Here is a 13,099-nt window from a genome sequence, read left to right on the forward strand (position 1 = left end):
AGATTTTGAAACCTTGTGCCTACGTATTCTCATGGTGCAATGAGAAAATCAGAACTCTATAGTTCATGGTAGATAGCTACGTATTTGTTGGTTGTTTTTAAGGAACGATGTTATAATCATATCCTAGAAGTGTTTTGATGTTAGCTGGTTTGATCCTACTTCAGATGCTCTAAGATTTCAGTCTGATTGCTAAGGATTGGATTATAACCGTTCTTTTATAAAAGAAATTGTTGTTTGGACAAATAAATGAAAAGGTGGTGTCTTGACCAAGGATAGGAAATAAAAGTGGTGTAGTAACCAAGAACTAAAGTAAAAGTGGTGTCATAACCAAGAACTGGAGAAAAAAAAGTAGTTTCATAACCAAGAACGGAAGAAAAAGTGGTGTCATAACCAATGCAGTGTATTAGGGGTTTTCCTAGACTCGGGGATCAAGACCTACAATAGGGGGTCTACCTAAGCTCTAGGACTCACAAGGAAAACATGCAAGATATGGGGGCTTTCCTAAGCTCTAGGACTTACAAGACAAACATGAAAGAGATGGGGGTTTTCCTAAGCTCTAGGACTCACAAGACAAACATGCATGAGATGGGGGTTTGCTTAAGCTCTAGGACTCACAGGGCAAACATGCATGAGATGAGGGTTTACCTAAGCTCTTGGAATCACAAGGAAAACATGCATGAGATGGAGCTTTTAACCAAGAGAAGGTGATCAACCCAGAGGGAGGTATTTTAACCATAAAATGGTGGTTAAACTAAAGAGTGTATGGTCCAAAGATGGGTTTTTTAACCACGAAAAGATGATTAACCCAATAGGTATTTTATTTTTTATTGTTGAATTGATTTGAGAATGAATGTTGAAAATTGTTTTGATTTGAATTTCACTAAAGTCTATGAGTGGAGGTGAATACATTGAACAACTGGGTCAAACATTCAGTCTCCAAAGATAATCAAAATAAGGATAAGAATACTTTCTCTCATTACTTCTCCACTTCTTAAGGCTCGTGGCGCAAAATTCGCATCATAATGGTCAAGTGCTTTGAAGTTGAATAAGAAAATAAGTTTTTGTTTTATGTTGGACAAGTTAGGGGACATGATTGGAAGAAAAGGATGAGGTACCAAAGAATAACATGATGTTCACCAATTTCTAGGGTTTTGAATGAGAATGAGATTAGAATTAACTTAATGGATCAAGTGTAGGTTCAAGTATACAGATATTATTCTAATTAAGTGATCAAGGGATTTATGATCACTTAATTAAATGTAATCCTAAGGAAGCATGCAAATTGTTCTTCAAAATTATGTGAAAATTCCTAAGCCATTAATCTAATTAATTGACCAAAGTGTGTTTGATCAACTAATCAAATCAATAAAGGGGATCAAGCCAAGAATTAAGTCAAACTATTTATATCAAGATTAAGACATCATGAAGAAAAAGTCAAAGGAAGTAAAGTGTCAAAATGAGTGCTAACATATAATATTAATCTTAATCTACTTGTTAATTTGTAATTCTAATGATAACCTAAAACTTAAATCTAATTTATAATTACTAAACCTAATTAATTATATGTACCTAAATGCTATTAAAATGTGTTAAAAAAACTAAAAGAGTTTATTAAAAATGAATAAGAAAATAAGTTAAATTCTGCCAGGGGTGTTAGAAGTGAAAAAATGGGTGAGAAAGCTGTATGGGCATTGGGCCCATAGTTATGAGGCCCAAATATTATATTGTTGTCGTTTGGATAATATTGGAGGTGTAAGAAGAATTTTGTATTTTCATCTTTTTCATTTTACATTTTTGACTGGCCATGTTCAGAGCATCATAAAATGATCATTTCTTAACAAAAATGGACAAATGAATATAAGTTGCAAGGCCCTCATGACGTAGAATAAGATGGTATCAAGAGAAAATGAAAACAAAAACAAAATCTAGGATAAAAAGAGCCACAAAATTTATGAAAAAAACTTTGTTCTTCATTTTCTGCATTTTGCATTTCCAACTAGTCATCTCTAGAGCATCATAAAATGCTCATTTCCTAACGAAAATATACAAATATATATGTGTTGGAAATCCCTCATGGCGTATAACAAGATAGTATTAAGAAAAAATGTAAACACAAACAAAATCCAGGATAAACAGATCCACAAAGTTTACAAAAAAAAATGGTGTTCTTCATTTTCTACATGTTGCATTTTCATCTAGTCATCTTTAGAGCATCATAAAATATCTATTTCTCAATGAAAATGGATAAACATATATGGGTTATAAAGGCCTCACGATGTATAATAAGATGGTATCAAGAAAAAACACAAACACAAACAAAATCCAGGATAAATAGAAGCACAAAGTTTACGAAAAGCAGTGTTCATCATTTTCTACATGTTACATTTCCAACTAGCCATCTTTAGAGTATCATAAAATGATTATTTCTTAACTAAAATAGACAAATAAATATAAGTTGTAAATCCCTCATGACATGTAACAAGATGGTATCAAGAAAAAATGCAAACACAAAAAAATACAGAATTAACAGAGCCGTAAAGTTTACGAAAAAATTGTGTTCTTCATTTTCTGCATCTTCCATTTCCAACTAGTCATCTTTAGAGCATCATAAAATTCTCATTTCTTAATGAAAATGGATAAATAAATATGAGTTGGAAAGGTCTCATGGCATAGAACAAGATGCTATCGAGAAAAAACACAACAACAAAAATCCTGGATAAACAGAGCCACAAAAGTTATGAAAATAATTGTGTTCTATGTCAAAGTTAGATTTTTGGCTCAAATAAGTGATTATTCTAATAGGTTATTTCATAAAAGTGTCTTAAATTAATCAATAAGAAGTTTTCAATAATTCATGGTAAAGGCATGGAATAAAAGAGATGAAGAAATATGGACGAAGCGGAGGTTTTCCCCGGTTGTTGTTGCGAATCGCCGACGAATTTACCAAAGAGAAACCCATAAAATTTCAAAGTAAGCTCCTTTAATCCAATTAATATTTGATTGATAATTATAGTTGAATATAAATGATGAAATTAGAAGATGAATCTTGAATGTAAAATATTGATGAATATGGTTGAATCTTGATGAACTTTGGATGATGATGATTGATGATAATGTGTGAATTGTTGAAACTTGATTTGTGATTTATAGAAATTGGATTGTGGCTAAGTTTTACCAAATTTAAAACTTCAATGTAAAGTTATAGATGGTGATGAATATGAACTTTGGTGATAGCGAGGGAGTGAAGAAAAGAGAGAGTTATGAGATAACTTGAGAAAAAAAATGGTGGGAAAAAAAGGGAGTGAAGAATAACATGTTTATATAAGTTTTTTAAATGAATGAGCACCCTTGGATTGTGATCCAAGTAAGAGGTTTATCAATGGTTGGAATTTAATTTAAGCTTTAGTTGAGGATCACTAATTTCAACCATTTGATTGATTGTTAAGAATGGTTAGGATTGAATGAAAATTTGATTGAAAATGGAAGTTAGAATTTGTGTTAGTCTGGTAGGATTTGTATTAGTTTGGTAGTTATGGTAGTTAAGGGTTAATTGTGTAATTGAATGGTTGTGGATGCATAGGTAGTTAGAGACAAATGGTGCTTGGTTTTTGTAAAAGTGCTAAGTTGGAATGTAAGGCAAAAGGTCACTAGTAATTATGCATGGAAGTTGGAATTTTTGGATGCTTTTGTCTTTCATTTTTTTTTACCGTTTTTGCCTTGAAGTTTTAGTGAATTATCCCATAAGTTTAAGTGCTTTTGAGAAGTGATTTTGTGTTGAAAAGAAGAATTTTTGAATGATGTAAACTCAGGGATCAAATTTGATTTTGGGGCATGAATCAAGATTGAAAAGTGTTGAAAAAACAAGTCTTGAAATCACTACAAAATGCAGAACTTTTATAAGTTTTCTTGAGTTTTTCATGACTTTTTATTGTTTTTTTTATAACTTACGCTTATGATTCATGGAGACTAACTTGATCCCAACTTTCTTTGTAGAAAAGTGAGCATTGTAGTGGAATAATAAACTTGAAGCAACATTAGAAAGTCAAGAACAAGCTATGGAAGTGAAGTTTAATGGAAGATAGAATTTGTTGAAAATTAGCATTTATAACATAATCATGACATAAGTCATTCTTGATGAATAATTATGAATCCTTTGGTCAAATGCTTGTAGAAAATGTCTAGGAAAATTCATGAGTCAAAATCGAGTAAATGATCAACATTTGACCAAAAAGTCAATTGTACCCAAAACATGTTGTTTTTACCCTCTTTCCTTGTAATACATTCTTTTGATTTGTATATCAAACAATATGTATTGTACCATGAATTTCCAATAAATGAATGAAATCTTCTTTTTGTTCCAACTTTGTCATTTTTTTTAATTCAGACAATCTTCTGAATTAAGTGACAATCATTCCAATACCATTGCTAACCATGAATCTCAAATAAAGAGATGATATGCACCACAAGTAATATGAAGAGTAAACTCAAATAATCACCGAATAATATTTGCCTCGAAAACCTACTCAAACTAATTAAATCCATTATTATCAAACATTTATCCCACTGATGAATTATGTGAAATTCGATGAATGAAACGCTAAAAGGAATGACCTAATCGGATAACTCGATAATCTTGCATTAAAATGATTTAAGCATGTTCCAGATGGAAAATTAAAAAAGAGTAGGACAAAATTGAGGTATGACAGTGTGTATCTCATTTTCTCTAATCTTCGTTCATCTTTATATTGGGGGTTCTAGAGTTTCGACCCTAAAACATTTTATTTGTGGACAATTGTTAGAAAGGACAAATATTAGAAGATCATATCCAGATATCATTTGATATTCCTATTTCTATCAATTGGATCGATTCAAGTGTCATATTCTTGAAGGTTAATCATATGTCCAAAATACTAGAATCTTTATGTGGACAAAGAACCCCAAATATGTGACATCATCGGCTGAACATCATTTCAATGATGTCTTTGTTTGACTTTGTTTGATCAAACGACTTGTTGTTTCATATTAAAGATTTTGATGATGTTTGTTTTGGGTTGAATCATAATTATTTAGGTGTCGAGGTCAGACTAGAATAGTTCATATACTTAGAGTTGTCACGTATTTGAATAGTATTAACATAGTAAATAGATATGAGGTTTGGTTTTCTTAAATTCAAATAAATTAATAAATTTACTTGCATATTCTCAAATTTCATATAGATAAATGTTTGCATCTTTCGAAAGGGAGATTTGACTATTTACGCTAGATAATTTTACACCAATGCTATCTTGACACCATTTTTCACACCAATCTTTACAATTAAATATTGTTCATTTAATAAAGTTCACCATATTTGTAAGTCAACAATTTTTTTAATAATAAAATATTATTTATAAAAAAAATATTTTTTTAAAAATATTTTTGTAACACAAATATAAGGTTTGTCATTAACCAATCTTATCATTTGTATTACCCACAAAAATATATCTTATAACCATTTATTTTACTTATAACTCATTAATCAACTTCACTATTTATTTAACCAATAAAATACATACTATTAACCAAATTCTGAAATATAATAATCAATATTTATAATGCATTAACCTAATTAATTTTACTATACATATTTTTTAATTTTGAAAGCTCATTAACCAAATTATGATCTATATTAACGAGCATTAATCATATCATTAATCAAAGTTGATTTACCACCTAAGACTTTATGTTTTGAATTCAAACATTCAATAACCAATTCAATAACCAAAGTATGGACTATATTCACCAACTTGTTACACTCAATTATTTTTTAAAAAACTTATTACACTCAATTAACCAATTTTATTTTCTGGAAAAAAAAACTTATTACACTAAATTAATCAACTTTATTCTTCCACATCAATTTTCTTTTTAATGTGAAGAGACATATTAAGCAAACCACAAATTGTATTAACCAAGATTTTATATATCCATTAATCAAAATTGTTTTGAAAAGAGAGAAATAAAGATGGTAAAGAGTCAATTGTGATAGATGACATATGATGTAGGTGTAACATTTTAGTGTCGAAATACCATAATTTATTAAATGGAAATTTCACCTCCAAAATCTCTTTTATGAAAATTTAGAAATTAAAGATAAACGGGTTGATGGATGTTATTCATATGATAATCATTAAATAAAGTATAACTAATTGAGGTGTGCTCTAAATTTGTGATTTCTGTTTCTTATATTTGAAGCCATATATCTACCTAATTTTAAACAACAACAAAAATAGATTTGAATTAAAACACATGACATTCTTTTACACTTTTATTTCTCATAACTTTTCCACACATGCATACAATCTTATATGCAAGATTCTTCCTAGTATACGATTCTTCTCCACCATAAAATCCAACTCAATCTCCACCACCGCCTCCACCAGCACCTCCAGCACACAGTGAGAAGCATTCTGAAAAACATTCCATGTATCTCAGTAAAGAAGAACTCTTCTTTTTATCCAGCTTAGGTTGGTGAGAATCCTGAGGTCCTCTATTCTGGTTCTTGTTTCGTCTAAAGCAAAGACACCCCATAACAACCGCTTATTTCTTTCTTCAATTTTGTGTATCTTCTTTCTGAAATCAACGGCATGGCCTTCGTAAATATATATGTACGTGACAAAGTTTTTTTTTAAAAGGGTATGAATAATTCTTCGTCCAAAGAGATTAAATTTTTTTTATAGTAACAGGTTTATGACTTTGTCGGTACTACGCAACAATTTTTTTTTAAACAGACTACTTCTTGTTGAATGTTCAAAGTTAAGACTAAGCAAAGGTCTTTACCAACATCAAAATAATATTATATTTGTGAAACTCATGAATATTTTTAACACATCTTACCCATAACATAATCTTTAACACGGCCTTTATATATATATATATATATATATATATATATATATATATATATATATATATATATATATATATATATATATATATATATATATATATATATATATATATATATATATATATATATAATGTTAGTAAGTTTGAGCTGGTGATTATAAAAGAAAATGATAGCGTAAGGCAGTTGGCGTTATAATAAAGGAATTCTAACCCCTTTCTTCTTCATGTTTTCTTCAAGTTTTCTATATTTTTTAAGTACAAGTTTTTTCATAGATTTTTTCAAGTTTCACTTCATCTTTCTTCTTTTATCATCTTAAAAACTAGTATTAAATGTTTCCTCTTATCTTCTCTTTTTCTTTTTCTAATAATGACGATTATTAGTAATAATGTAGTTGAGTCCTTTATTGATAGGGAGTGTATAGAGATACGAAGGCATTGTATGAAAAATACTAGGCAGACGAACAGGATAGTTGGTTGATGATAATCTTTTTGAAATAGGGATAGGGATGTTTGGACATGCGAAAATAGTTTCCATTTTAATAGTGATGTTTGCCCCTTTTCCCTATTCTTTTCCAATAAAATCAAGATTTTTGATGGGGTAAAACTCCTCGAAAGGTTTGGAGGTTGAAGATTACAACATAATTTATATAATCAAAGAGAAATTGAATTCTTTCGGTAAGATCTTATTTTAACTAGGTTAAGGGATGAAGATGTCATTATAGAATCCTGATTGAGGATAAAATAGTCTATATGGAATCTCCTCGTGACTTTGAGGTGACTTCTTCTATATGTACCTCCCCTTCATTCACGAATTAAGAGAGTTAATTCTAACATCTCGAATTCAATTAAGTTATTAATTGAATTTTTATCGTTTTTATTTAATTATTTAAATAATTTAATATGCTTTTGATTATTTAATTAGTGATAATATATGTTTTGTGATGTTTGGGATTATTAGGGTCTTTATTTATTTAATTAATTAAAATAATATGACATTAATTAAATAAATAGAAAGATAAAAGAAAAATAGTGAGTTGGGGCAGAAAATTGAATTACTAAAAAAATAAGAGAAATATGAAAAAATGAAGATTAATTGATGTGTGAAGGGGAAATTAATTATAATTTATGTCAAAATAAATAGTAAAGTGTGAGGAGTCAAACTTGACCATAATTAGAATTGAGAAAATATGCATGTGTGAGAAGAGAAGAATAATGGTTTGAGAGAAAAGTAGAAACCATGGCCTATGTACATGGATTGGATGAACCCACAAAATCCGATCACACTCATCCAAAAAAATTCAAAAATATGGGTTGGATCGGGTAATTGGATGAATATGGGTTTAAAAATTAAAAAAAAAAACCATTAAAAAATTGGGTGTTGGATAAAACCTTATCTAAATCCAAAGACCCACTAATCAAACATTTATTATTAGAATTTTAATGATTTTGATGAATATTAACTTAGTTGTTGCAATTTTAGTCTATTGAACATTTCTATTTTAGTGAACAATGACTTTAACTATTTCTCTCTTTGATTATTTTGATGCTAATACAATTTTATGTCATGTAATTTTTGTTTATTTCTAGTATTTTAAGATCATTTTTATTAGTTGATGTTATCATTTATTATTTTACGATGCTAAAAAATAGTAAAAATAGATTATCGAAATTTTTTAAGATAAAAATGTTGAATAACTTTTATGAAAAAATATGATGATTCATCATTTAGTCATTTAATATTAATAAAACAGAAAAATTATTTGGGTAACCCACTGCCCAATCCAACTCAATCCGAAAATTAATGGATTTGTCCAAACTGGTCCATTGGTATTGTGGGTGGTTATTTTGCCTCACCCAAACTAGAGGAAAATTTTACCTTGTACCACCTACAGTTAGCCTCATACCCCTACAAAATTTTAAAAATTCTCATTCTACCCTTAATTGGTTTTAACCAATTTACCATTTCATTTTTACCATTCAGTTGAAAATTTCAGAAATTACACTTTCACACCCCTCGCACCGGAACTTCTGCAAAAAGACTTCCGGTATGTATTTTTCCCAAACCGGAAGACTTCAAGAATGACTTCCGGAACACACAAAACAATGAACCGGAAGACTTCATGAAAGAGTTCCGGTTCAATCAGAAAAAATTTACAAAACCGGAACACTTCTTGAAAGAGTTCCGGTGAACAAATTTATACATACCGGAACTCTTTGGAGAAGTGTTCCGGTTTGTATTATATGTGTTCCGGAACTCTTTCATGGAGTGTCCGGTTCGCTTTTTTTTTTTTTAATTTATTTTTATTTTTATTTTTATTTTGCAGGAATGGAAAATATTCCCCAAATATGTGTAGATACTACTGATGCGTTTATGACGACGGAAAGATTTGGTACACGAGAAGAGGTTATCAGATGGATTAAAGAGGTTGGAATCGATAATAAAGTAATTGTTATTATCAGTCGTTCAAATACTGAAACGGGGAAGAGAGGGAGAAGTAACAAAATAATATTTGGTTGTGATAAAGTTGGGAAACACAAGATTAGTGATAGTGGTACCCAAAGTGCGTCCAAGAAATGTGGATGCCCATTTAAAATCAGGTCGACTCCGGCGAAAGATGGATCTGGTTGGAAGATTGATGTAAAATGTGGGTTACATAATCATGGTTTACCTGATAGATTAGAAGGTCATTCGTTTATTGGTAGGTTGACCACAGATGAGAAGGAACATGTCGCTGATTTGGCAAAGAGACATGTAGCACCTAGACACATATTGCTTTCCTTGCAAGACCGATATCCTGAGAATGTCACTCGGATTACGCAAGTATACAAGCATAAGAGTGTGATACAAAAAGAGATAAGAGATCCTAGGAGTGAGATACAACATTTGTTTAAGCTTATTGAGGATGCAGGCTATGTCTATTGGAGTAGAAAAAAGGATGACTCGAAAGTGGTGAGAGAGATATTTTGGGCACATCCTGATTCAGTTAAGTTGTTGAATATTTTTTCGATTGTGTTAGTTATGGATAGCACCTACAAGACAAACAAATATAGACAACCTTTATTTGAAATTGTTGGCATGACATCGACCGAGTTGACTTTTGCTGTTGAATTTGCGTATATGGAGTCTGAGCAAACAGAGAATTTTTGCTGGGTATTGGAGAAATTAAAAGAGTTGTTTGTGAAGAAAGACATGTGTCCACAAGTGATTTTGACAGATAGAGATCTTGCTTTGATGAAAGCAATTGAAGTTGTGTTTCCCAGCTCGATTAATTTGCTATGTAGATTTCACATTAACAAAAACGTTGGGTGCCAAATGCAAACAACATGTGGTGAATGACCTGCAAAAGACGATAGACACATTATGGATGGAAGTTGTCTGGGCTAGTGATGAGGTTGAGTATGGTCAGCGGTTGCATCAACTTGAGCAAGCATGTGTTGATTATAGTGGATTTATTAATTATGTGAAAGACACATGGTTGACTCCACATAGGCATAGATTTGTTGGAGCATGGATTAATCGAGTGCTACATTTGGGTGACACAACGACTAATCGGTACGTCTTATAATTTTGTATGTGTTATTTTTATATCTGATATTATTTCTATGTATTTTTTATGTGTTATTTTCAATATTTTTAGGGTTGAATCTGCTCATTGGAAGTTAAAGCAGATGTTAGGAAACAGTATATGTGACATGGTCAAATGTTGGGAAGCCATGAATAACAACTTGAGGTTACAACTGGAAACATTAGAGCTTCTTTTCAAAAGAGTTTTTACGAAGTTGAGCACGCGCACGTAAGTCCCTTTTATGGTTATTTGCATGGTTCCGTATCTCGAGCTGCTTTGAGACGTATTGCTGAAGAGTTATTGAGAGTTGATTATGTTGGAACTAACAGGCAAATATGTGGTTGTACTCTTAGAACATCTTATGGGTTACCTTGTGATTGTGAGTTAGGAAGATACAGACTAGGTGGTATACCGATACCCATTGATGTTGTTCATGTTCATTGGAGGAAACTAACTATGGAAGTTGAGTTAGAGGTAGGTGAAGATGATGGATCAGAGGTGGATATGACTTCTGCAATGGATGAGTTGTGGAGACGATTTAGGTCATTAGATGTTATTGGGAAAAGGGTATTAAAGAGTAGGGTATGTGAACTAGCATACCCAACAATGACACCATTGTGTCCACCACCTGAGAAAATAAAAACCAAAGGAGGAGTGAAGAAGAAAGGAAAAAAACCAACAGAATATGATGTTTATATGGACCCTTCGTATCATGAGTATGTTGATAAGGCATCTCAATCTTCACAAAGGCAATCTCAACCATCACAGACTTCGAAGAAGATAAAATTATCAAAGAAGCAACCACAATTCATTCTTCAATTTCCTAATCATATTAGGTCATACATTGAAGATGTAGTTAATGTTGAATCAGATGGTAATTGTGGATTTAGAGTCATTGCATCATTGCATGGATATGGTGAGGATGGTTGGCCAATGGTTCGCAGAGAGTTGGGGTTGGAAATAATAGACAAGGATAGGTCAACTTTGTATGACAAGTTATTTTCTAATCGGTTGTCAGAAGTGAGAGAATCTTTGATGATAGAATCCTTTGGTTCACAGCCACCTGAAAAATGGTTGAGTCTACCAGATATGGGTTACTTGATAGAGAATCGCTATAATGTTGTACTTGTCTGTTTAGGCAATCCGTGCATGACTTTCTTTCCGATGACAAGTTCACATTCACCAAATGTCTCTATTTATTGCATTGGTTTTGTTAACCACAATCATTGGGTTCAGGTACGTATTTATATGCCTAAATATTTTAATTATTTCACTACATTATTTCAGTTAATATTTTATGTTATATGACTTAATCTTTTAATTATTTTACTTTATCAGGTTAACATGAAAGAGGGGTTTCCATTGCCACCGGTCACATTAGATTGGAAGAAATTTTGTTCTCATATAGCAACTACTTGGATGTTAGGATTTGCAGGACGTATGCAACATTGGCAATTACTTACACCTGTATTAGCATGATTATGTACTCAAAACATAAATATGTAATCAAAACATGAATTTTATATTATTATGTCTATTATATTCAAAGCTTAATACATAAATCAATGTGAACGAGAAATATGCAAAGCTTCAAATAAATCAGAAAATTGTGGATCTTCCTCTTCGGCATTAACCTGTCTCAGATAGCGATGAATCAATGTAGATACACGAGCCCAATCAGGATCAGATGGTCCGGCGTCATATACAGGAACTGGTACCTCTCTAGGATCGTCACGATGGGGAGGGACCAACTGCGGATGGGAAACACGATAATACCACTCCAGATAACCGTCTTTTACATCAGATGGAGTGGTGGCCACGGTAGATGAACCGATCACAGCGATAACACTCTGATGGTAACTGATCCAATCAACATCAATATCCGTCGCCATCATACAATCCAGAGGTGGGGATGGAACATACTGCCTATACCCGAACTGACGTAAACATCTATCAGGCAAGTATGGAACAACTGTTTCACCCCACTTCAAACAGCCCCTGTAAAGACATATCTCATCAAATACACGCCATGCTCTATGATCCTCAAATGGACGCCATATGACGTCGGCAGGTGTCAGCTCGTCCAAAATAGGTTGTAAATCATCGACCTTCAGGACTCCCTGCCTATACGACCATCTCATCGCTCGGGGAAGACCACAGTTATCAGCAGGTTTCCAATTCTCCCCTCTTTTTCCAACAGTTGGAAAGTACTCGTGAATCCAACACTGTTACAAAATATAAACATAATAAATAAAATAAATTAAGTGAACATATTTTATAAAATGAATCCAACACTTAATAAACAAAATTAAATTATATACCTGTAGGAGAGTAGGATATCCACCGAGCTGTTTGCAACTGTACATGGACGCATCTCCAAGATATCTGTAGAGGGTAACTAGTGCAGCTGCTCCCCAACTATATCCTGAACATCCATCCAAGTCCGTAAACAGGAGGAGGTATCGTGCCTCTACAAGTGTAAAGGTCTTATCAGCAAATATGGTGGAACCCACCAACATCAATAGATATTCTCTAGTCGCATATGCCCAGCTGGAAGCAGCTCTATGCTGTACGAATAAATCGTATAACCACTCCAACTTGTAATACGATCCCCTGCAGCTACGAACATGTGATTGTACCTGACC

At 32.0% G+C, this 13,099-nt stretch overlaps 1 protein-coding gene across 1 annotated transcript in view; it reads right to left on the minus strand.

Annotated features, from left to right (window-relative positions):
- Nucleotides 1-12,894, minus strand: part of LOC127131164 (uncharacterized) — a 48,694-nt gene extending 35,800 nt beyond the window's left edge. The window contains exons 1-2 of the mRNA XM_051060100.1: nucleotides 12,776-12,894; nucleotides 12,244-12,679 (exon numbers count right to left, since the gene is read on the minus strand). Of these exons, the coding sequence (XP_050916057.1) occupies nucleotides 12,244-12,679; nucleotides 12,776-12,820 (481 nt within the window). The 5' untranslated portion in view covers nucleotides 12,821-12,894. The remainder of the gene's footprint in view (nucleotides 1-12,243; nucleotides 12,680-12,775) is intronic.
- Nucleotides 12,895-13,099: the final 205 nt, after the last annotated feature.

Source organism: Lathyrus oleraceus, chromosome 3 (assembly GCF_024323335.1).
Source record: "Lathyrus oleraceus cultivar Zhongwan6 chromosome 3, CAAS_Psat_ZW6_1.0, whole genome shotgun sequence".
Taxonomy (NCBI): Eukaryota; Viridiplantae; Streptophyta; class Magnoliopsida; order Fabales; family Fabaceae; genus Lathyrus; species Lathyrus oleraceus.